Below are 26,548 nucleotides of genomic sequence, written 5' to 3'. Positions count from 1 at the left end.
GTTACATGGTGTGACGATTGCTTCAGGGCGAAGTGGAGCCACCTCTGTTTTGAAATATCACCGTTGTGGACTTAAAATAAGCACTGCTTCTGGTTGAGTATGTTGAAAATGTTCCCTCAGTATGATCATAGAGATGTTAGCGTGTTAGAAATGTGTCTGCTTTAATCTTTTTTAGGCCCTTAAAGACAACTTTCCATAATATTATGCAACTTTGCAAATCACAGTTAGGTTATAATTATTGTATTTTTTTATAATTCAATGTTCAAGTCTCTCAAGACATCGTGCTGAACAGTTTTGTGCTGCTACTGTTGTTCTGTTTTCATCCACACGGTGGCAGCAAACCCACCATGACCACGTTTGTTATCAGCAGAAATAAACGGTTGGTGCAAAAATATAAATGAACTATATAATGTTTATTAAAATATATAAAAGACAAACTATGCATAATTATATCCACGATGACATATGCATATACAGCTTAATATTTATACAGTACAATGTGTTTACATATAGATTTTTTTATACATATAACAAGATATTTTTGCATTAAAACTGGCAGTGGTGATTTAGTATCCCCCACACCCCATCCCAAAAAGGGAAGCCCTCAGTCTAGATCAGGCCTCTCAGAGGAAGAAGCCTCTGTGAAAAGCTTGAGAGCAGCAGCACCTTTACACCTGAGATCCATGTTTGTTTTTTTTGGAAATGTCTCACCCAGAACAATACATCGACTGTTGTGTCACTCCTTGCAGGGACTTCAACCCACAGCATCCGAGGGGAGAGGACGTTAACTCCAAAAGTTCCCCCAAGATTTTTCTCTCTGGAGTTTGTAGTCCAAATTAACATTGGTTACAATTGAGCAGTCCCAGCATTACGTCTACAAAAACATTGAAACTGTGCCACACATCTTTTGTTATTACTTATTAACTTCAGAAAAAAACATCCTACTGTCCAATATGATCCACGTTACATCTAATCTCAGGATATATCTGTATAGCTTAAAAGAAGGGAATAAAAAATCCTGGACAGAGCGTGGGAAGCTTTGGTGGGATGATATCAAGTCTTTCTGGTTGGTTGTGGTTGGTCCTGTACAGTTTCTGTCATTGCACTCTGAGAACGGTCATGTCTGATGGTAATGGTGGTAGTGGTGGTGGTGGTGGTGTTCGTGGTGATGGTGGTGCTCGTGACGTTGTACCACAGGAACCACAAACCCTGGGCTTTTTGGTGGACCAGAAACCTGCTCTCTCTCCAGGCTGGGCACAGGAGGATGCTGCTGGGGGTGGGACTGAGGGGACAGGGGAGTTTTGGATGGGGACAAGGCCTCCCTGGTTTTTGCCCTAAGGCGTTTGCTGTGACTGTATTGCAAAGGGTGCTGGTGGTGGCCGGACGATTGACCTTGATGTGGCAAGTGGTACACATCCTGACCCCCGTGGGCTGCAGCGCTGCTACTGTGCAGCATGGTCTGCACAGGCGGGTGGTAACCGTGACATTTGGCCGATTTGCCGCCACCACCGCTGACCCCGTTATTCCCCGCGCCTCCCTTGTAGTTCCCTTTGGGGGATTTGAGGAATTGTGTGCCCTTGGTTCGAGACTCTGTGGGGTTGTAGCTGTCACTGATGACCTGTGAGCGACGCTGATGAACGACATGAGTGTCTGGTTCCTGGGAGCGTGAGCGGTTCTGACTTTGGGAGCTTCGACCATGAGGCTCCTGGGGAGGGAGGCCAGGAGTGGTTCCTGAAGACAGATGAGAAACAGAGTCATCAGCTTATGCAAATATGGTTCAAACATTACTTTGATCTGCTATTCCCAGTTAGCAATCACAAAGTCCACATTCAAGCTGCCTGTAAAATAGTAAAATGGACAGCAACAAGAAAGCTCTAAAGAAAATGAATAGACATTTACCTTCAAATCTGGAGGTGTAGTTCTCGATACCTGCGAGGTCTAGGTAGTGATTCCTTCTCTCTGTGTTCTCATCCACACAGTAATGTTGACCCTCAGTGGCTGGCGCCTCATTGTTCGGCCCTTTGTTGCTTCAAAAAGTAAAAATCATCATGATAAGTGGAAAACAGAGAACGCTGGTTATGCAATCAACCTGCAACAAACTGGGGAGTTCTTCATGTGAAGAGTAGTACATGTTAGGGCTCTCACCTGGTGTAGGAGGACAGCCGCTTGTCAGCTGATCGTCCCTCATCCTGGTGACAGCGGTCTGAATAAAGAAAGTACAAGAGGTGAAGCCAGGACTAAAACATTTTTTTTAGAAGAATTCAAACTTTAGTTTGCTGTTTTTATTCTACACTTTAATACACACTTATGGTTTCTTACTCTTCAGTACAAACAAAATACAAATGTCCTTCAGAGTGTAAGTGAAATTTCATTTGTTTTACTTTATTTCATTAGATAAAAGTCATTTGCAAGTCCATGAATATTTTCTATTCTATGAACCAGATATGTTGCACAGAGGAGTTTTCTTCATTTAGAAATATACAGTAAAAGATGATCTGCATTGGTCCAAATATAAATCTGACAACTCCTTTTCCAAGAGTTTATAATAATAATAATAATAATTAACTTTTCAATATCTTTCAGATTCAATCGTCCCATTTTAACTATATAAATTCCTCATTCCTCTGCTTTGATGATCACTGTAAGATTTTCTTTGACTGTTAGCGTTTAACACCACGTTTGTGGCCACCACATTTCACTCAATGACACCACATTTCACTCAATGACACCACATTTCACTCAATGACACCACATTTCACTCAATGACACCACATTTCTTGGCTGGAGGACAGTTGCGTAATGACTGCTGCGTTTATTAACCTCATTTTAGAGCTGGAATCAAAACTCAGTTGCCGTTTAACTTGGTGTAATTTTGAGCAGGTTGGTTGTGGATGATCAGCATGTCTCTCCATATTTCCTCCCCCTGTCACTGTAGCTGTGAATGACAGCTGGCCTCAGTCACGAGCAGTTAACTTGAGTGACGCGTGTGTAAAATAATTGAATGTAAAAAAGTCCTATTTTATACGTGGACCAGAACAGAATTGTACACAAGATATCAACAAAAACAACAGTGCAGTTGCTTCGTGCTAAACACTAAAAGAGATGCAAGAAGAGAAAAGACTGAGGTGAACTAAGCAGCGCTGAATCCGTGTGTTCGGACCAACACTACGCCCCAAATCTAAACGTTTACCGAAAACTAAGTGGTTGACAACATAAGGGACAATTTGTGAGATAGAAAGCAGTTTTTGCCGTCACCTACCTGTTCCTGTTTCTTTTCTGTGGCACCTGGGCTCTGGAGTGACTGTCAGTTTGACTCGCAGAGTTTTGCTCTTATTGTTGCAGGACTGATTCACAGAGGCGTCCACCACATCATAGATAGTGTGCATCAGACTGGACATGTCCTTTAATGACAGACACAGCACAATGAGTGCAGGTTGTGGTCTGATATTTAAGTAGAATACAACTGAAAGACAAAGATGTTCAATATTTACACACACACACACACACACACACACACACACACACACACACACACACACACACACACACACACACACACACACACACACACACACACACACACACACACACACACACACACACACACACACACACACACACACACACACACACACCTCTTTAGTAACTTTCCCACTGTTGTCAAAGTCATAAAGGGTGAAGATCCACTCCTGACGGTTGTCATCCTCCACAGAAACGTCACACTCCAAGTCCTGTGGATACACACATACTTTAATGTCATACTTAATCCATATAAAGAAGTGGCATGATTCAATTTCTATCTTTTTTTTTTTTTAAATTCAATGTCAAGATCAAAGACCAGTATCTGAAAGACGATGTAATGGAACAATAATGACAGCAGGGGACAGCAGAGTACAAGCAGTTGTATGGAAAATCTTCATTCAAGGATTTGCAGTTTCCTCTGATCGCAATCAAGTCATTCCTGAATCATGACAGACCATTATATTTATCAAGAACATTTAAAGACCGCCTCCCTGTGCAGGAAGAAAGAAATGCCTCCTAAAAAAAACATGATGAATTATCATATGTTGAGACTGAAAGCAGCGCAGCAGAAGACAAATATTCTTTTTTTTTTTTTTTTCTTTCTACATGTAAGCTGATCACATCTCAGCTGCCTTAACCTTGTTTTGGGAGTCTGTGCGCTAAGCACCGCCACTATGACCTTGTGTTTTTACCTTCAACCAGGAGAAATGAGCGCAGCCTCTACTCTCAGTTACAACTCTTTGGCAGCAACTTTGATGAACATATATCTGGTAACATGGTCTTAATTGTAAAAATAAACTTTTGGGTTACAGGCCTCGCTGCCTGCAGGCACGAAGCAGAGCTGACACTGTGTGAAGGCCAGTGTGCATTTACAAGAGGGGAGAACCCAGGGGAGAGATGCAGCGCCTTACAGCTCGATAATATCACCCCCAGCTCGCATAACCAGGAGAGATCGCCAAAGGGCAGATTCAAGCACTTCTTTCAAATATGCAAGTCTGAACATTACAATCTTTTAATTCTATTTAATGGTCCTTAGTTGAATCAAGATATGATCTGGAGTGGTAACAGCATTCACACAGATGTTCTGTGCACAGGGTGAAGGCGCACAGCGGAGGTTACATTAGATGTTCTGTGTATTTTCAAACCATTATCAATCATTATCACTCACTGAAACATTAAACACTTTCAGCTTTCATGGCTCTTGGCTGATGGCTTACAGGAGACTTTTTTTTCTGACCCAAAATAGTTCTGAGATTTGGAGCAACACTGGTTTAGCGTTACTTTGCATCAGGAGCTATGCAACTCCAGGACGAGAAGCATGTGAAAAAATAAACAAGCGATTCCCTTCAGAAAAAGCCCGCATAGGAAAATAAACCTCCGACCGAGGTTTGATTTGCCACTTCTTTTTTTGTCTATTTATTTAAAAAAATAAAAAAATAAAAATAATTGTACTGCTATTGGACACTTAACCACATCATAGAATTGCATTCTTTCCAGGTCATTTAACTCCTTACATCCAGACTGATGTGTTTCTTGCCGGGAGCTTTGGTCCCGTCTCTGAGTATCACTCGCTCGCCGCCCTCTGAGTGCAGGTACTGCAGATAGCTCTCACAGCCCTCAGCTTTCTCTGGAGGAAGAACCACTGTCAACACAAGAGGAAACATTTGGGTTAGACACAACAACACTGACATGAGGCCACATTTTGTTAAAGGGATACTTCACCCATTTACATGAAGCTGTGTATCATTAGAAACATGGTAGTAGTGTTGAATGGTTGTGAGTCCGACCCTCATTTTGCCCTGAGAAGAGAAAAATGCCTGGAAGTTTTCTTCATGTGATGCAATATGACGCTTTTTGCATCACATGAAGAAAACTTTCAAGCAAAGAAAAACATATTTTTCTCGTCTCAGGGCAAAATGAGGGTCGGACTCACAACCATTCAACACTACTACCAGGTTTCTAATGATACACAGCTTCATGTAAATGGATGAAGTATCCCTTTAAGATTACACGTCACTCCTTTAAAAGAAAATCCGCCTGAACCCCCCCCCCCCTCTCTCTCTTTGGCATTTGATAGATGATGTCTATACGCACGTGTGATTGTACTTCATACTACACGTTTATTTTTTATTTGTGTGCCTTTACTGTAGCGATAGAATAGTGTTGGAGATCAGGGAGAGAGAGAGAGAAAGTGGGGAATAAAAAGGGAGAAAGGAGCGACAGGTCAGGGTCGAACCTGGGCCGTACGCTTGTTGTAGCGGCTCTTTTTAATGGGGCGCTTGCACTAACCACTAAGCCACCAGTGACCCCATACTTACACAGGTTGACCCTGCATTTGGGTCTAACTTGAAGCAGTGGACCTGTGCATTTGGAACCTCCAACAAGCCAACATGTATATCTTGTGAAGACTGTGAAACAATTTGTTTTGTTTTTTTTCATGCAAATTAAACTACTAAATATCTTGAAAATATGTTTTTTTTCCAGTGATATCAAACAGCTCTGTGTGTATCAATATATAACTGCTTCAAGGTTACATTTATATTTTATTTCCAGCCTGCTCAGGGTCCATGTCGCAGAAGTATAACCTCTATCAATGGCGGATACAATATCCTTCTCATCTTACCCTCTAGGGGACAGTGTTGATCTGCGAGTTGTCCTTCCTTCAGCTCACCATTTGCAAACCCCTGGGACAAGGAAAGAAAAGACATGAGGAGAGGAGGGGTCAGAGATGTAAGTGAATCTACAGTTCAGACCACAGACAGAGAGAAAACAAACAGTTCCAGCTAAAGCATTTCCTACTCAGATGAGAGGGAGCGAGAGCGCTGGAGGCTCCTGGGCGACCGAACACTTTGAACATCTGCACGCTTATTGTGTTTCACTCTCGGGGACACAGTAAGGGCGGCCAAGGCCAAGCTTTAAAGATCTCTCCAAGCCCCTTCAGACTGACCCCTCTCATAGGACACTGAAAATTACCCATAATGCACTTCATCATCTGAGCTCGCTCTCTCTCTCTCCCCCCCCCCCTCTCTGCTTTAGTTAATCTGTTTATTCTCATGCTGCTTGAATTGGAGAGAGAAGAAGCTCAAAGTTTGGAAACATTTTGTTGCACTTCTTATTGAAAATTTCACTCTGGGATGTTTGGTTTATATAAAACAAGCCTCACAGAGAGCTCCAAGCTACATGTGTGTATTTATTCTGAACAGAAAATAATTGCCAGATGGAAATTTCCACGCACAAAGGATGGGACTGATTAACAACACAATCCCATAGCCATAAAACAAAAGCAGGACTAAGGGGGGGTTAGTGTCATATGTGAATAATCTGTATCCTGAATACAGTAGAACCACAATGTATTCAAATCAAATCCATCCCACATATGTTTTATTGCACAGGCATGTTCTATTGAAGAGGCAACTGGGCCTCACGCACACACAAGACTCATGCATAGACACACACACACACAGCCTCTCTTTAATTACCACTGGATTGTGGAAACAATGAAAATTAAGAGCAGCACAGGCCCGAAACCACAAGTATTTAAACAACAAATGATTCATCTTATTTACGTCATTCTCAGGCCTCTAAGCTGATCTGCACACACTTTGAAATAAAATCCCTCCAGATTGAATCAAGGAGGCCCACCGAGACGAGACAAATAAAAAACAGATAGATGCTTGAAACAAAAGAACTCCGTGTACCTTCAACAGAGCCCCGGCTCTAGCCAGAGTCTGAACATCTGCATGTGTTTAGGTGAACGAGCCCCCCCCCCCCCCCCCCCCCCCCCCACCACCACCCTCCTCTCCTTTCTTTCCCTTCCCCTTCCCCTCTTTCTTTCTGAGAGTAATGACAGCGCCAGGGCCTGTGGTTCTATTTAACAATCTCTGAGGCCGTGATTATTCCTCACTTCAGAGGATGATACCTACAGCCTGTAATCTAGGCCTGACCTTCACCGCTGGAGAGAGGTGGGGGGGGGGGGGTGACGGTTGAGTGTCAGGGTCAAGGCTCGGACACCCCTCTGTAAATTGGCCACCGGAGGCATTTAAGGAAAACAGTAAGAGACGGAGAGTCGAAGGGAGAGGAGGAGAGGAAACAAGGGAGGAGGCAGGAGGAAGAAAGGAGACAGAGTGGAGTAAAAGAGTGATAAGAAGGACAAAGATGGCAGAGGAGGATGTGGTTTGTTAAAGGGAGATATGGCCTATATATTTCTCAGTGGGAGAGGTGGAGGTGTGTTTTTTTTTTTTTAACAGATTCTTGATGACTTCTGGGGAAGTTGGAGAGAACTGGTGCCGGTCCCCGGGCCCCAAACAAGCAGCAGTCTTTAATCACTAAATACACACACACACACACACACACACACACACACACACACACACACACACACACACACACACACACACACACACACACACACACACACACACACACACACACACACACACACACACACACACACACACACACACACACACACACACACACACACACACACACACACACACACACACACACACACACACACACACACACACACACACTATAAACCAGGCGAGTGCATGCACATCCCTTTCCAAAAAACACACTCATATTCCATCTTTTGTGGTTTCTTCAGCCAAGTTGTTGTTTCCTATTTGCACTGGATGCTTTTATCTCCCTGGCTTTGTAGCACAGCCCCTTAATGAAGGGCACCATGTGAGGAAGAGGAGGTTCACACACAGACGCACACTGTTCTGCAGCTCGGAGGAACATCAAAGACAGTCATTGATTCCTCTCATCCTTCTTCCCATAAGGCTACCGAGCAAGGTACGAGCACCTCCGAATGAAAGACGGCGTTAAATATAACGACACAAAATCAATCAAACCGACCGCCAAAATCGTCTCTAATTAAAATCTCAGATATGAGGAGACGTCTTGCTGTGCGCATGAAGAGGGGGCCAGCGGGGCCTGTGTTGAACACATGGCTTCTTAACTCCGCCACCAGCAGCTCCACCACCACCTCCATGCTCATTACATCCTTTGGGGGAGCTAATGAGAGAGAAGGCTGGGTCTGGCCGCAGTCTGCAGTTTAACATCTAAACACATGGCATCTCCATCCACATCGCCCACATCTGCCCATCACATGTGTAATTAAGAGCGCTCTGGCATCTCGCAGCTCTCATTCTTTCACTATCAGATCACAAACTGCTCTGTCGGCAAATGTGTTAGCATTTTAGAGTAAAGTGGGCCTTGTTTTTTTCCACCAGTGAAAAACGCATGAAGACGCTGATATAGAAATAGAAAAAAAAAGTGTGGTGTTGGGAGAGGGGACGAAAGATGGAAAACCACATGTGAGACACTAGATACTCGTCTTGAAAAACAGAGCATTTGAAATATGTGCTGACAGCGCTCCATGCAAACAGAGACACCTCGACATTAGAGACAGACAGAGGTGTGTGTGATGTTTGTTCCTGTTTAATGCAGCAGTTCTGCCAAGCTTCCCTAAAGCCTCAGCCTGCTGCCAGACTTTTATGTGGGATAGGGTAACCAGGGGAAGCTTTCATAGCTCCCTACCAGGTGACATCAGACATCCCCCAGCAGTCTCTCTCTCTCTCTCTGCCTGCTACCCATCCTCCCACTGGAAAACACTGCACATCTTTGTTCCCCCCCCCCAACCCCCCTTCAAGCTCACCTCCTAAATTTACACACGCTCCTTTTAGTCCATTCTTCAAACCATACCATTTTTAAAAGCAGTCACATCTTATGTAGATGTATAAACTTCTTAAGAGTATAAACTCTGCTGGCTGCCTTGACATTTTTTTTGTTGTGACTTTTTTTTTTTTTTTTTTTTCCCCCAAGTTCTTACGATTGTGGATCCTGCTCCACATCTGCACTATTTCGATGTATACTTTTGTATTAAGTCAACATGAATTTGAAAAATGAAAGATCACACAGAAGAAAATAATTTTCAAAAGCAGGTGAAGGTCGTTTACTCACTTCCTCTGGCCTCAGGATATGAAATACAGCAACTCGATTGGATGTCTGGATGTGTATCCGATTAACAACATATGCTCGAAAGCAACAAAATAAAAACTGGATATTATTTCTATTCCTTTTGGTATGATTTAAAGCTTTTTGGCCTTCTGAAATACTTTTAAACATGTTTCTTATGTACAGTACAGTTCTTATTAGGCTCCGCAGCTTTACATTCAAATCTATATTCGTGTGCCTTAAAAAAAAAAATTAGATGCCTGATTGTAATAGTCACTCAAGACAAGCTGTCTCAGTTATTTTTTTCTTCATTCAATGAGAGTGAGTGACTAACAGAAAAAGTAAGAGAGGTCCAAGAGAGTTGAAGTAAAGAGTCAAAGAGAACTGAGACTCTGGAGGGCGACACAGGAAAGCCTCGACGACCACCAGCCGAGCAGCAGACCAGCTCACCCTGGATGATAATTGGGTATGACTGTGTAGCTGCCCAGTGATGAAAGTGAGGATTGAGTACTATCAATACAAAGAAAAGGGACACCACATCGTAAACAAACTGCCTACTCTCCGCCCCAGCATGCAACTGGAGAGGGAGTGGGGCAATTGAGAAATAAAAGCCCTACATTCTACAAAAAAAACAAAACAACCTGGCCTCGACTCAAAACCAGATGTGAGCGGTTATTCTGAAGAGGGGTAGAGCAAGAGAGAGGGAGAGATGATGGGTGGGGGGAAACAGGGGGAAGGGGCTGAATTTATAGAACGTTGGAGAGAAAAAGCCGGTTGCACAACTTCTGTCTCTTCTCTCGCAAGACAGCAAAACAACTATTACGCTGCTTTCACACATCCTGAAAAATCCTGAAAACTTCCTGAAATTTCTGGGGTCGAGCTGAAAGTGGGAACAAAAACAGTCGATTTTTTTCTCTTAAGCTTAATCTGGATATTTTCTTGCTATCCCTAGTAAATTCAGGCTAGACGAACACAGCAGGAAATATTGTGGAAGTAAACGGAAAGGGTGCTGAACGTACTCTGGCCCGGGGTATATTGTTCTCTGCTCTCTATGTGTGAAGCGTGTTTCATGACATGTACAAACACCTTGCAGTGGTTGGTCACCAGACGCAAGATTTACTCTTCATCACCCAGATCTTAGCTCAAATTGAATGTGAATTTTCCTGATCATTCCTGGCTGCTTTCAAACATCTGCTCACTCGTCTTCTTGCAGACATTTTGTGAGGGGACTGGCAGGAAAAAGTTCAAAGAAAGTGATGGTGCAAAATGAGCCTCTTTGCATTCACACGTTTTGGGTTTTTTAAAAAAAAAAGGCTATCTGTCTCTGTTTGCTTAATAAGATCTGTCAGTCAAAGTCAGGGTAATTATGGGGCATTCAGCCAACCTAGCAGATCGGCCTCAGCTAGCAATGAGTGCTAAACAAACCACTGGATGTGAATGAGCCTGTCTGATTATGATTGTCATGCTCACAAAATAAAAACAAATGCTGATAGAAGGTCTTAAAGATCAGTTTATAATTGATCTTCTATCATCGAGACTGACCCAAGGAGCTTTAATTAAGGTTTGGGCCATTTCCAAGGTTGGACTCAAAAAACAACAACCTTACCTTTTCATTACAGCTACAGCCTGCCTTTGTCTGCTAATTATGGGTGTTTTATCTTAATGTCAGTGTGTAGTGACTTGTCTCTCCATGAATGGGGATGAGATCAGAGCAAAATGCCATCCTGTCATCTGGACTGGCCCCATGTGGCTGATATGGCACGGATAGGACATTTTCAGGGTAGCAGGACTAGCTGTATGAGGTCAAACAGGAGGCAAGACCTCTCCCTTGGCAGGACATGAATCACTGGGCGAAGCCTCTTCAGCCCTCGTAGAACAACAGCTGTGTGGAGAGATGAGCATGCCTGCCTGACTATGTAAGAGCAGCACGTAAGGTTCTGAAAGTCAGCCGCTCCTCTTCAATCAGGAGTGACTATCTGCTAAACTCTTCATGCCCCTCCACTCCTGTCCTCACTTTGATTCTGACCTGCTGGATGGCATAAACAAAGATTAGCATCACTGGCTGACCAACCCTGCATCTGTCATCAATGCTGTAATCAGCTTGCCTTCAATAACGTGGGCTTTGATAGGAGTCTGATGTAACAGAGCGCTGTCCTCTCAGCTGTCACACCGACAGCTACTGAAGAGACTATGAAACCATGTTCTTCATACCAGTGGCTGCAATACGGCTCATAAATCTGGGTTAGGCAAATGTGTGAAATTATAGAGCTAGAGGATCATAACACTGTTTGTATTTTATTAGTTACTAGAAATAGAAATACACAAATAGACTGTCATTTGTTATTTTATCAAAACACACACACAAAGCAACGTAAAGCATAAAAAATGATGCCGCATACAATATGAGCGCACCACAGAGAGTATGTTACTTTCATTCAGAGGTGACAGGGTGTAATGGGATAGTCTTTATTTGGACTTTTATAAGGCCAAAAGCCATGTGCTATATGTACTTAAACTTTTTTTTTTTAGAATCAATCATACATTTCCTAGGATTATATTTTTAGAGGACTTGTCTTTGTCTTTATCTATGAGTCAAAAAGCATTCACAGCATTAATATGAAACAAACAGCAACATAGAAAGGTAGAAAACCCTCTCGATGAAAAAGCTGAAATTTTCAAATGTTTTGTTTTTTATATTTAACAAATTACACATTTCAAATTTCACCTTAAAGCTTATATTTTCAATGGCTCATTATATATTTGTTATTCGTTTCAGCTTTACAATGAAGCTATGAACTATAAACTGCAGCACCAGTAGCAAAAAAAAAAAGAAAGAAAGAAAGAATGCAGGTCCACACAGAGAATAGATCTCGACAGTCCAGATTTGAAACAGGCACACACACCCTGACAAACAAGAAAGGAGCTTGCGGACGGTTCGACGGCATATCAAAGCTGGTGTGGGACAGGCGCTGAGACTCAAACAGGATGTTCCTCTGTTTCAGGCCTTAATGTGAAATTCTGTAAGCTCCCGCGCAGGCCCCTGGCTCTAAAGCTCGGCCAATGGGGAGTGTGCCCAGGCCGATAAAGCTGAGGGGATTTGTTCCACATTCCACAGGCCTTTTAAACAACACAGAGGATCTCAGGATGCCAGGTTGTGGGTGAGGTGATTGCGACGCCAATCCTATTATGGTCCTCCGATTCTCCACCTTTCACGCAGGCATTTTCTCTCCACAAATGTCCAGCTGAGCGGTATTCGAAAATGATCAGCTGCAATGGTCTCATATAGCCGAGGGTTCAGTATAAATCAACTCTTCAAACTATCTGTCTGTCAGCTACAGTCATCAAGGTTTTGTAAACACTCCTCCACCTTCTACTGAATGAAAACCATTTCAACACAATCACTCTCACCTCTAAGGGCCCTTTTTGTGTACTGTAGTCAGTGTCAGGTTTCCAGCTGTCAGTCAAGCATTGAGATGTCAGTTATAATTGCTCTCACCTGTGAGATAACCGCCAACACCACTGTTTTCACTGATCGTTTTGTTAAGCTGCAAGGGATTTGAGTCACAGCTTTGAAAACCAGGCCTGGCAGTTCATAGGGGCGAGGCTTTGCGGTTGGAGGCTGGTGGAGCTACAGGCGTTACAGTGCTCCTGCGGGTGACTGAGAAATGTAAACAAACCACGTTGGGGAAGGACAGCTGTGAGCCAATGTGGAAGAGCAGCAACATCGCCCAAGCTTCACATGTAGAGTGGTTCCTTTGGTCCGCAGCCTTGTGAGATCACATCAAATACTTCCTCAGCCGTCATGTTCCAAACACGTTCTTTTGAACTCATTACAAACTGAACTTTTAAGTGAATACCATTACTATCATTTCCTCTTGTTCTTTTGAGTTGGTTGCTTTGTCAGGTCGAATACAACAGGGAGACACTAGTGTCAACCTCCCATTCATTACTCTTTCAACTGTTTTTGGGCAGAGTGTTGGTGGGCAGCTAGCTAGCATTGTTTACGGTGAAGTAATTTGAGCTAAGGTTAAAATGTAAACTGTTTAATTATGCAGTTTACTCACACCTTTAGCTTATGATTTTAAGTGTTTATCAATACAGTTAGCTTAATATCTCAAAATCCATTTATTTGAGAAAATTACTTTTACTATTTAAGGCATTTAACCAACGGTCCATTATTGCTAGCTAGTTTTTTTTTTACTAGCATAGGTCACAAACTTGTATTCCTAGTGGCTGTTTATTTTTCTCTATAGATTCAAAACTAAAATTAAAGTTATTACATTTCTAGGATGTCTTTTAATTTATAATTCCACGATTTTAGTGTAGTTGTTTTAACACTGATCTTAGTATTTTTTTGTTTTTCTGTGCCTACTTGGTATTTGTGCAGTCTTTATGTACAGTAGTGTTTTGACTTTGATTGCAGATGCTGCTGCGATGATATCATTTCCTCCGAAGGACATTAAAGTACCCATCTATGTAATTACTTTTGAAGTTTGTTGAGCCTTCATGCTTCCTGGAAAATGCTTTACCTCTGGGATACAGGTCAACCTGTTGGGAATTACTGTAATAATTTTCACTCAAATTATGCCGTTTCTCTTACACCGACATTGTGGCAACTCATTTAAATCTGAGTCACTCTTGCTGTCGAGAGTTTGTGACCTGCTGACTGAGCTGCCTGCTGGTTTCCTATTTTTTCCAACAGGATAAGAAGAGGTTCAGGGTCAAAACCAAAGCTCTACAGTCCACTAGTAACTGCTCCCTCTGGGTAACTTTCACAGAGAAGAAAAGATCCATATGACTGACCACGATAAGAGGGGCTTTTGCGCCTGTGACCAATCAGCCTGTAATGTAGCATGAACTCCACCTATATCCATCTGTGAGGCATGTTGGGCAAACAGTCAGAGTGCTTTAGTTCTGTATATCACTACATTTAGTCCGTAGGAAGACTCAGGCTAAAAAAGAGTTCAGTGCAGTAGGATGCAACAATTAACCAAGGTTGACAGGAAGAGTCTCTAATAACTCCTCTTCCATAGCCAAACTATTCTCAGGAACTCTTGCCAAACCTCAGGTCCTAGGAGACACCACTTGTTTGCATAATTGTAGCTCTTCCTTCTTACTAGAGAATATTTAAGGCTTTAGGCCGTCCTGCCAACATTGTTTGGGTAAAAAAAATGTTTTGGCTTTGCAGGATGCTGCACAGCTTTTGACACTCTCCTAAATCTGACACTCACAAAAAAGAATGCTGCTGCATATTCAAAGTGTCTGAACCTCTTTTATCTCCTCTCTCCGTCTGTGTTGTTGTGTAACTCTCTCTTACTCTGCGGTACTCGCTGTCTCGTTCGGGCGGTTGGGGTTGCCAGTCTCAAAGACCACGAGAATTCTTGACACTGCAAGAACAGGCTTATTTCCAAGCTGCGAAGTTCCTCACAGACCTGAAACCAGACAAGGGGTCATCCCAGGGTCACCACCAAGTGTTTTCCTTAGGATTCCTAAAAATATACTCCTGCTGGGCACAGGAAGAAGAGGAGACTTAACGATGTTCAGGTGACGTGAAGGAAGCCTGGGTATGTCAAATGGACCATTGCCAAAAGGGCCACTTGTCATTAGATTTTGGCAAACGAGACACACGTTCCCATAAAAGATGAACAGAAGAGATGAAAAAAGGGAAAGTAGCTCTTGAGTCAATTACTTTTTTTAATGATTTTTTAAAATAACTATTTGAAAAAAAAGAAGGATATTACTGTCTAATGAATTCCTTTTAAAAGCAAAGCTATAATATGTACTTGTGATGCAAACCATGACTTATAATTTTTCTTTGATACATTTCAGAAATATGCCAAGAACAGATTTTAAGGCCACAAACAGAGAGACTGCAACATCTGTGCTTCTTCCTTTTGCTGCCATGTGTGCATGTTAGTGACCTGACAGGCAAGACTGTGTGTGTCTGAAACACTGTTCCCCAGTGTGAAATTCTGCAACGTAATTCATCCATGGCACAAGCAGAGATCAAAAGGCTACGGTGCAGAGGGCAGCTCAGCAGAGTGCACACAGTTACTGCTTTCACAGCCATAATTACTGGAAACCGGGGCTGTAAGGCTATATGAAAGAGTTCTTAAACATGAGCTCAGGTAGCTTAGCCTGGCTGCCTGAATATCCTTATCTTATCTAAGGTGTAAAGCTACAAGTCTGATGGAGTTGTGCTCTTTATCACAAAGCAAGTCTGGAGGCAGTCCACTTAAAGCACTAGGTGTGACACTTAAAAGTTTGATAAGAGTTCTTCAAAGCCCATTGATGCTTCAAAAGTGGATGCTGTGCAATAATACCTTAAAAGCAATGAGATAATCAGGTGCTGCCAGGATAGAGAAGCTCTCTAAGCGCTGTGGGTCAGAGTTCAGACATTCGGATTCACAGGAATTCTTAAAGCGATAGGATCAGCTAGCCCCTATCGTCTAAGAAGTCGATATACCTGTTATAAAGAGAGACCATGAAGAGCTACTATAACTGAGCACTTCACAGAGCTTGGTTCAATCAAATCGTTCCATCTGTCCCAAAAAATATCTTAATCCCGAAACATTTCTGAAGCTAGCAAGTGGACTTGGACCATGGAAACTTTGTATATGAATCAAATGTGGGCTCTTGGTTTCAAAAGAGATGTAAATGTGAATTATCATTTATTAAATGCTATCTTACCTTCATTATCTGTATAATTTTTCAGTTAACTTATTACCTTATTAGCAACTATGTAACAAACTAAAGTAAATGTCTGAACTGCTGATTTCATAAAGGTCGCTTTGAATCGTAAGGTTCTTTTGGACAATAAAGTGCAGGATTCTTTAGGGTGTGGCTACCTGTAGTTGTCATGTCGCTTCCATTAGTTGTGACCTGTCGGTAGCTTGCAATTTGTATTGTCTCGTACGTCTCAAAAGGACACATATACAAGATGGAACAATCCGTATCCACCCGATGTTACTTCTGGTTTCATAAAAACCAAGATGGCGACATGAAAATGGCTTAGAAATCAATTCGTGAACTTTTCTGGGAAGTTTTTACAAAGACTTGAGTTTTTGAAAAAGTTTTTGATGTAAGCATTTTTGTGAGAACTTGTTATATAAACTACAACAGTGCAACACAGCAGCAACACAAAGAAATAAAAATCTGGTCTAGAAGACAGTGTTTTCGTTGTGAAGCACCTCCTTTGAACAGATGGTGTCTCTGAAAGACTCTCATGGAGGGGGGGCAGGCATCTCAAGGAGAACTGCTGTTTATTTGAAGTGAGCCTTTAGGTAAACATGTTACACGGCACACAGGGCCAGGTCAGCTTTTGATGTGTACAGGCTCAGGAAAGAAATGGGTGGGGGAAGAAAAGAAGTCTGCCTTCAGAGGAAATGAGAACAGAGGCCTCATTCAGCGCTGTTTCATCCTCTCCCTCCCTCTTTGTCGCATATAGAAGGAGCACAAAGGTGTTTGGGTATATAAATACACAAAGTGAGAACTGCTGAATCCTTCGCTCTTCAAAACACATAGCAAGCTGCAATCATTCTTTTCCAAATATAAGTCCCCCTGAAAATGTACCACCCGTGACAAATATAAACCACTTCCTTTTTAACGGAGACCCATTGAGGGTTCTGATGACGGGAACAGGTTTGAGTAACAAAAGCAAGGTTGAAGCCGTTCCCTATCAGGAGGAATGTCATGTGCAGAAGAAGGGGTCCAGGCCGGTGCTGTCTGCAGAGCCCAGATCCAGGCTTTGAAGCTACAAGTGTGCTTCAACAGCTAACCACTTTCAGATGGGTCTGTGGCCTTTTATGAGCTGAGTAATAGCGATACCTACACATATGCAGGCTAGGGGTCCCAAAGAGGGGGGAAAATCAGCTCAGAGCAAAGAGAAAGATGCCAAACTCTTCAGGGGTCTGGGTTCGGGTGTGGGTTTGATAAAACTGGGTTTCTGGCATTCTGCATTAAAAGTGACTACAGAAAGATGAAGATGGCGCAAAGGTTCTCCGCCCATGGACAAAACCAAATTCCACTATTTTGATGCTCAAATGAGTGACTGGTCAATACAGTCAATGTAAATAAAAACAACACCTGAGCAGAATGCTTCATCTTTATATGAAACAAATGCAAGGTTTCCAACAGCACAGCATCACAACAATGAGTAACATGCTCCCAGCTCTGAGTGCCATCTGCATTGCTTTTAAAATTTTTTTTAAAAAAAATTAAGTTATACAGGAAGCCAGGGTTTGCGGTGTGTGGTGTTTCATTCTCCAGTCTCAAACCTAGCAGGGCGTCAGGTTCAGGAATGTGGAGCAAGGATGAAGTTTCGAAGTATTCAGGGGTTACTCTGAAGCCCTGTTTTTCTAAAGAGCAACACAGAAAGTGAAGATAATCTACCAAAGAGTCAGAAGATGAACGTCAGAACGTAACAAGTGTTAATGAGGGGTTAAAAAACTGTCGAAGGAAATGTAACTGTTCTTTGTTTTGGTCCATGTTTACTTGTGCTTTCTCACGCAAGCAACAATAGCAGGAGTCTTTACGGCAAAGATTTATGTTCAAAGTCATTCATAGGGATCAGTGTGTTGTTCTGCACGGCACAGTGCTATTTAGTTTCCCCCCGTGCCTTTCTCATGGTATATGTGTCAGGTCACCATCTGACCTTTGTGGAGACAATCTCAAGTTTCCACTCACTCACTCAATTCAAAAGAAAACAAACTTCTCCGTCTCTTTGAGAAAAATAAGCTAAAAGTAAGTTTTCTTTTAATCTGCAAAATTGAAAACAATACGTACAAGACAATTGCAATGTTCATTCCCATTGTGTTGATGTTCTCCCGTTAAGAGGCTTTCTCTCGTCATCCTGCACTCCGAACACGCTCCACACTCACTGAAGATGTAATTCAAACAAGATCCATAAAGAACGCCTAAAATGACAGCATATAATAACACCACCAACAACCATAACCAAAAAAATATGATAGTCCCCTGGCTGCTATAGGGCTTGAGAAATGAAGTCCACTTGGAAAAGAGCTAGAGCTTTCTAAGGGGGGAACAGGGGTTTATGTGGAAACATACCTTACACACTAAAATGTAATAACCTTTGAGTCTCCCGGTGTTTTACTTGGCTGGTAGAAGCATAAGATCAAACACAGACTAGGATCCAGCAGCCTTTGCCAAAAATGTCAGCGCTAAGCGCACTGGGCTCCAGCGTCAGGTATTTTCTTTCCCTTGGCAGGCAGACATAGACACAGACCAGCGTTAACCCTCGACAGGGCTGCCCCCAAACATCAAGCAGCAACCCTAACGGTGAAGGGGAAGTGAGGTCTCCCTTCTGTCATCAGTGACCATGCTCTTCTAGGTCGTCACTTAAAACCTGGGCTCCATTCAGGAAGTGGAGATAATTAGGCACAGCTTTGTGATTGATGACTTGCTGTGATCAGGTCCTGTGCAGCTAAACCGATCTCTCTGAACTTCACAGGAATCTCATCAAAATCACGAAAAGCTGGAAAAGCTGTGACAATAATGTGCCTTCAAAGCCGCAATAATTGGACTGAGATGGCTCGAAGACAAGGAGCTTCATTCATACGCCTGCGGATAAAAGCTTCATTAAGGAAGGACGCTGAGCCACTGTCATTTCTTGTGACTAGATATGTCCTTTTTGAAATGCACGAGATACTTACATTTTGATTCATGCCATGAATAAAAATATAAGACATCCTGTGTGAGACGTCCTCTTGTGAAAACCAACCTCCCAATATTGTCTCTCGCTTATTTTCAAGTCTCTCTTATGTTGCTATTTAAATCATAAACTGAGTAAAAAACAAAGGTTCAGTCTTAATGAACTTAGCAAAAGCCTATATTTAGATTGAGCTGGTTTGCTTAGCTTTTAGCATGGGAAAACGATTAACCATGGGTAAGAACATCACGGTCAGATCACAATCAGATTTGAGAAAAGTAAATCATACTTTTTCCATAACAATTAAAAAAAAAAAAAAAGATTAGCTAATGCTAGGATGGTAGCAATAGAGCAGTCTTTTGTGTACATTTTCATTGTACACCTATAATTTCAAGCTAGCAGCAGTGGCCACATCTAAATGAAAACATCTAATTGTAAAAAGCACGGATCCTGTTTTTGGTTACTACAGTCAGAATCAGGCTGTTATAACTGTTAGGCTGCTGAACTACAGCTCCATACTGACTGCACAACAGGAAAGTGCTATCAATCTTTTGATGTTACTCTAGTTGTGAGAAAGATGAGTAGATGTCCCAAATGTTGAACTACTTTGTTGGAGACCATGTTTAGCTTGTCAGTTGGGCAAAAAAGGCTAAACAAACCTAACGAGGATACAGGATCTCGCTAAAACCCACCTGTGTAAATATTTAGTGTCAAAGCAGTGGAGGGGTCTATAGGTGCCCACAGTTAATTAATACCCCAATCCCTCTCAGCAGGTTATTACGGCCCTGTTTGGTGATGAATGAGTATTGTTAACCAACGTGTGATAGTTTTTAGATTTGGCCTGAGGTCTCGAGAGGGGCCTCAGTCACTCTGTGAGTGCAGGTCACAGGGGAATAAGGTTGAAAATGACCAAACTTCTTCAAAGTACTTGAAACAGTATAGATATCCTCAGAAAAATAAACATTTGATCTGCCTGTAGTGTGGCGGGGTCCCACAACCTACTTGCCTCTTAATGGAGTCACAAAAAGACAGCTAGAGAGTGACGGAGTGACAAGGCCATGTGGTGACACACACTTTAACACTCCAACTTGAAAGAGGATAAAACAAGAATCCCACACTTGTGACTGGTGTCGAAGCCAACCAGGTGATGATGTTTGCACTGACTGAGAGGTGAATGTTTACTCTGGACAAAAGGGGACAAACATTGAAAACAAACTTTGTGTTTTGCACTTTTAACAGCTGTTAATATACGTAAGGTAAGGTGAGATCAATGGTCAGTTTCTTCCACCCCAAACAATGCAGTGGACAAGGCGGATGAAGCTTGGCCCCTTCCCCCACAACCCCCTCAAATATCTCCCCACGTAAAAAGAAAACACCCTAAACCCCCCCCCCCCCCCCCCCCCCCCCTCTCCTCCTCCTCTTTTCCTCTTACCCCGCCACCTTCTCCCACCCCATTTCCACCACAGCCCCTCTCCCCTGTGCTCCAGGATTTTGCTCTACAAACCAGGAACAGATGTCTGCCGGGGCCGTGCTGAAAGACCCCGCTGTTCTGGATGCCAGCCACATGCTTTTCATTCAGAGATGAAGGCTCACAGCTCGCCTTCTTGTGAAGCCAATTTAAAAAAAGAAGGGGAAAAAAATGAGGGAAAGAGGTGGAAAAAAACAAACTCTCAAAAATACCTTCAAGTCTCTTCAAAAGCACGCACTAGCACACCTTTTGTCTCCTCTAAGAAATGCACTGCTTTTTTTAACATTAGTGGTTAAAAGTCATATAGAGGTTAAAGATCATGAGATGGTGTGGTAGACTTCCAGAAATACACAACCAAAACAAATGACATCATTTTTAAATTTGCCACCCTGTATTGAAAAGAAGTGTAATTTAGGGTCACGATTACACAGATATCCCAGCCTGAGATCCAAATCAAATAACTCTCCTTACCCAAATGTTAAATATCACTACGATCCAAACATAACATCCATTCTGAGCATGATCTCCAAATAAGGATTTTTATATAAGGGGAAAGTCTTATCCATAGATTCCAAATGAATGTTAAAAAAACCATCAGCCTACAATTACTTTAGTGCGCTGCTTGGGAACTGTACTCTTAAACTAAATTTATTATCGAGGGCTGAGTGCTGTGTAACTCTCCGTAAGTCAAAATAAATGTTCGTCTCTGAGCTTCTGGCACATCCAAGTGAATCCCTGAAGGAGCTCTTTTCCTTTCTTGACTTCAAGTGTGATATTATGAAGCTTTTGAAATGGAATAATAAAGGTCTTTGTTGTGGACTTGAAAATGTTGACATGCTCCCTCTTCACAGGCCAAGTTTGCGGGAAGTGTTGAGACAAAAGATGGTGCTGAAAGGTTCAATTAGCCTGTCATTATACGGGCATCCGAGCATGTCTGTTTGAAGCTCCGAAATGAAGCGCTGCTGTGAGAGCGAGAGAGAGAGAGAGAGTGTGCGTGTGTGTGTGTGTGTGTGTGTGTGTGTTGATGTTTCCATGTGTGAAACACAGTGAACCTTTACAGAACTCTCCCATTATTTGGATAAGTACAGGGTAAGGAGTTTTCTGCATTACATATTCAATAACTACACACTAGGCTGCGTTAAGGGTGGGGTGACTGCACCTTGGACCGCCACTTTGATCTCACCTGTAACATTACTACATTACACCAGCTGTAAGATTCCCTTGAACACCTGCAACCAAGTGTCAAAAACTGCTGCCAACAGGATGAGCCAATTCCTCCTGTTGAATAAGGCTTTCTTTAAGCCACACTTTAAACAGCCTATAGGATCACAAACTGAGGGCAGCCGCAATCTTGAATCACAGTCTGCAGCAATAGCCTTTGTTATTTCTTGCTCACGCACAGCAAAGCATTCACAAGTTGCTGAATAGAAATGAGTGCTTTATTGTGAAGATTTATAGGTTTGCACAAACTGATTCTTGGACTATGTAAGCGTTGTTTATTCCTCCCCCCTTCTTTCACTCCACCCCCCCAGGACAGGACAGGGTGAGGGGATAGAGGGGTGAGGGTTTGGAGGCTCCACTGATATCAGAGCTCTTTTATAACTCCCAGCTCAGTGCTTTGAAGTCGCAGCCAGACAGCTCAGGAATCTTACTCCCCCGTTTGACAATAAGGAAGGGGGATGGTCAGGGCTAAACACCATGTTTGTAAGAAATCATAATTTAATGGGCCCTGCCTGCATCCAGGACTAAGTAAAAAAAAAAATATCTAAAAAAATGTGACCATTTCTGGTCAAATTTCTGCTGAGCCATAATACTTATGTCTATAAGTGGAATCCCATCCTATACAGAAATAATTGGAAAATACTGTCATAGAGCAGAGATAACTTCTATGTGTGAAGACAGTCGGTCTGTTATATGGGAAGTTAAATGGACTGTTTTCCCCTAGGGACATCGTCTATCTTCACTTTAAAGTTGGTGAACTTTCATTTTAAACAGCATGTTAGAACATCTTGGAAAACGCTTCCCTTATTTGACTAGAGATATTTACAATGTAAACAAATCCTCAGAATCAGCTTTAATGGCCAGGTATGTTTTACACACAAGGAATTTAACTTCGGTAGACTGTGCTCTCAGTACAAAAAAAAAATCCTAAACCTATATGTAAAGTTTTCAGTCATGATATGGAAGACAGATGCTAAAGCAGTGAATAATCATAACCAGGGAACCCTGCCACTCTACAAAGTCAGATTAAAAAATGACGCAGTATGTTCTGTGATGGACGGAAGTTTTCAGAATAACTGAAGCAGTAAAATAGATCCCTGGTTAAACGCTGATCGTTTTCCAGTTCTGGTCTGTGACCGAGCCTCTAATGTAACCATCTAATGACCGAATAAATCAGGAACTGACTTTGATAGAAGTGAGGGTGGGGCCCGTCTACTAATAAGTGTTGAGCTTTTGCCTTTGGTGGTTTCCCTTCAGGGGAGTGTGAAGTCAGACTCCTCTGAAGCCGAGTAAAGTTCTCTTTTAATTTGCCACGAGTGGGCGTTTTATGGCCCTGATATAATCTATAACTCTTCTACTTTTACAGCCACCCACCTCACACATCTTCAGCAACTCCCTGCGAACTTCCAGCCCATTTTGTCTGAGAGTTTGAGACTCTCATGCCCCTCAAAACTAGAAACTAATTGAAGTGATGTAATGTTTTGCCACAGAGGGAGCCACACTAGAATGGGAGGCATTGAGGAAAAAGACACAGCCCTGAGTCATGATGCCAGCAGCCACAAAAGCAAACTTTATATCCCTTACAGTCTGAAAAACGACTCCTTTCCATCCACACCATGTCTGTGTGTGTGTGTGTGTGTGTGTGTGTGTGTGTGTGTGTGTGTGTGTGCTGCTCCGCAAAGCCATCACACACACATCATACACACACTGTCATAACCCATCCAGTGATGCTGGCAGGGGAATAACCACCGCAGTGTTGCGCCGGAGCCAGACATGACAGAAAAAACAACAAGCTACAACTCGGCAAAGACATCAGCATGTCCTCTCACACGCGTGTGAATACAGTCTGCTTCCTCTGAAGTAAAGAGGCTCTCAGCTCATCTTTCAGGAGGAGGGGATGTAACAGCTTCAAACAGACAACTTTTGAAGTGCTTGACAGGATCATTACATCAGCAAACACACACAGACATATACACATGCCCAGCATGCACAGTTTACCAACATATCACTTTAGTGTATGTAAGTAAAAAAAAACACACAAGAAGTGGGGGCATTAGAATTTAAAGCAGACACATTTAGAAGAGTTTTTGGCAGCTACTTAAATTAATAATTTCCATACACTCTAAGTATTATTCTAAGGGACGAAATCAAGTTAAATTGTCATAAGGCCTACCTGCATGCTCTTCAGCTTGTGATCCGCCGCGCCGTACCTCTCACATTCCTCCATCCCTCTCCGGAGGAAGGCGTTCACAACAAAACTGTCTCCTGAGACAGAACAACACACCAATCAGCAGGAGGGTTAAACATGTAGAGCCTGTTATTTTCATAACATCATAATCGTTTATCAATATAAGTCTTTATCATGCACTATACATTTGGTTTCTTACCTTCAGGATTTTCCCTGCGTTTACACGCTTCAGATGGTCAGAGAGAAGGGTGCAGACAGACAGGCAGTTAGTTTTTGAACCATTAATATGGTATAAAAAAAATATACATAATTATTTTCTTACAATTAACAAAGCGTCTTACCATGTTTTGACTGAAGTTTGCCCATTCTTTAGTCCCACTCTCTTCCCTGGATCGACAGAAATACTCCGATGAAACGGACAAGGATAACACAGTCACAGCCTCAGCATGGTCACATTGTGTTTGTTCTGCAGGAAGAAAAGTCCAACTTCATCCAAAGGCAGCGCGTCAAAGCGAGAGTTCATTGACGCATCAGCTGTCTGGGAGCAGGAAGGCGACAAATGTGTTAACAGGAGCTATCGAAGATCTCTGACGAGCAAAGGAGCAGGACTGACGGTCTGTCTCCACTCCAGTCGACTGAGCGAGAAGGCGCTTTGAACTCAACACAAACCACATAGTGTGAAGGCAGAGGCGACACAATGCGGTACTTCCGGTACTTGCTCTATCAAAATAAAAGACCAATTAACAACGCGTGTGGGGAAAGTTGTCAGAAAAATAATTGACCGGTTAAAGTAATTCAGAAGAAAATCAAATGTAGATACGTTAATGTAAAATGTGCTAATGTATTGTTCAATCATTTTTGTGCAGGCATTGATTGGTTTTATTCATTGATTATTATTGTCTTTATGTTAAGAAAAAATAAATGCAACACAAAACCTGCTCATGGTTTGAAGGTTAACTTTTGTGCACAATCAAATAAATCAGAAAAATTAAGTGAGTGTGCCCAGACCTTTATTTGTTTTCCATGATATCTTTGAAAGACATCAAGTTTATTATCTTCAGCTGTTTCATTTTACAAGATCTGTTTCCACAATCACAACAAAGAGCCTTAAGTTCAGAACCAAACAAAACTGCTCATTTCATACTCTTACATCGGCGTGTTTCTGTTGCTGTTTCTATTTCCTCCTGCAATGTTTATTCTGCATTCAGTCAACAACATTTGAGAGGACCAAACACAAAACTGTTAATTTACTTTTAACTGTGTGTTCAACGTTTTAACTTTATCATATACAAAGAACAACTTAGATAATTAGAAGTGAAGTCCTGAAAATGTAGTTGTATTTAGAAAAGCTCCGGCAGTCCTGTTCCTGTTGTAGGTTTTGTTCAGCTTGACACATTACGCACAGGTTTGGCAGCGCGTGTTGTTGAATGCAAAATTGCTCTTTTGCTTTCCGCACAATTCCATTCATGGTTTAGGAAGCAGATCGTTTTAGGCCCATTTCCAGAACACTTACAAACTTCTTATTTATCACTTTAAATATTTAGTTTATATGGGTCGGCCTAAATGTAAAGCCATTACACATTTCTTAAGATTTTCCCCAAAAGATCAAGTCAGAAAACATTACGCCTAACTGCAGCTGCATATAGGCTGTCCTCTCTACAGGACTGTCTTTTATAATAACGTCTTTACAAAACACACAATTAACAGGCTAAAGAATATTATTGGTCCATTCAGTAATATTTTTTGTCTCTAGTTGGGGTGTTTATTGTCTGTGTGAGAACCAGGCACTCATAAACTGTCCATTATTATATCCATCATTAATTTTAGGTGTGCTATGTGCACAACCGATTGTGTAGATATACTTTTGTTTATAGCTGAGATCCAGGAAGAACATGCCGTACTCCAACCGGCAGACTTCAAAAGCTCTTGAGCAGTTTTATAGTTTGTTTCCTTTGGCAGGGTGTTGGAGAAGGGCCTGGCCGCAGGATGCATGCCAAGAGTTATGAATATTCATCCACCAAGGCAAACTTTTGTTCAGTATGAAAACATGACTGTGATGTTTGTGTTTTGTAAATGTTCCACTCCTCTGCAGATTACATTCAAAAAGTGGTTTCTTTCATCAGTGGATTTTTTTTTTCAAAGCATAAAGTATGATTATAAAGTTTGGTGTAAATCAGTCATTGCTCCAAAGTGCTGCTGTGCTCCATGAAATGACAATCCATGCACTAAACTTTGTTTTCTCTCTCTCTCTCTCTCTCTCTCTCTCTCTTTTATTATCTAAACAGAGGAGTTCTTCCTGCAGGTACATTAGGGACATTTATTCTCTGTGCTAGAGTGTCAGTTTCAAAACACCATGATTCATGTGGAGTGCCCCTGTATTTCTTTTTCCTGTCAGTCTGTCTGAGATGTGACTCCACAAAGACACGTGATCACAGTCTGTGGTTGACAGACTGAGCCGACATTTGCATTTAGCTCATTGATGGCAGCTTTCTTTGATCCTTCTCACCGTGCCTTAATT

The 26,548-nt window shown here is 42.1% G+C and overlaps 2 protein-coding genes across 4 annotated transcripts in view; both read right to left on the bottom strand.

The window, feature by feature from the left end:
- Positions 1–394: 394 nt before the first annotated feature.
- Positions 395–24,705, bottom strand: nkd2b (NKD inhibitor of WNT signaling pathway 2b). Of its 2 annotated transcripts, XM_079342936.1 has the most exons (10): positions 24,372–24,705; positions 24,230–24,256; positions 24,016–24,107; positions 6,146–6,206; positions 5,037–5,164; positions 3,636–3,731; positions 3,260–3,401; positions 2,146–2,203; positions 1,900–2,027; positions 395–1,731 (listed from the first exon to the last, which is right to left on the bottom strand). In XM_079342936.1, the coding sequence occupies exons 1-10, from the start codon at positions 24,394–24,396 to the stop codon at positions 1,118–1,120; spliced, it is 1,371 nt and encodes a 456-aa protein (XP_079199062.1). In that variant the 5' UTR covers positions 24,397–24,705; the 3' UTR covers positions 395–1,117. The 2 variants fall into 2 exon arrangements, with proteins under 2 accessions (XP_079199062.1, XP_079199063.1); XM_079342937.1 differs by lacking the exons at positions 24,016–24,107; positions 24,230–24,256; positions 24,372–24,705 and adding an exon at positions 18,823–18,826 and having other exon boundaries at positions 6,146–6,209.
- Positions 21,241–26,548, bottom strand: part of cep72 (centrosomal protein 72) — a 45,864-nt gene continuing 40,556 nt past the window's right edge. For both annotated transcript variants that reach the window (XM_079342934.1, XM_079342935.1), the window contains exon 15: positions 21,241–21,250. The gene's annotated coding sequence lies outside the window, so the exon portion shown is untranslated. The remainder of the gene's footprint in view (positions 21,251–26,548) is intronic.

The sequence above is a fragment of the Symphodus melops genome (genome assembly GCF_947650265.1).
Source record: "Symphodus melops genome assembly, chromosome: 5".
Classification (NCBI taxonomy): domain Eukaryota; kingdom Metazoa; phylum Chordata; class Actinopteri; order Labriformes; family Labridae; genus Symphodus; species Symphodus melops.
This window is presented reverse-complemented; position numbering and strand designations above follow the sequence as displayed.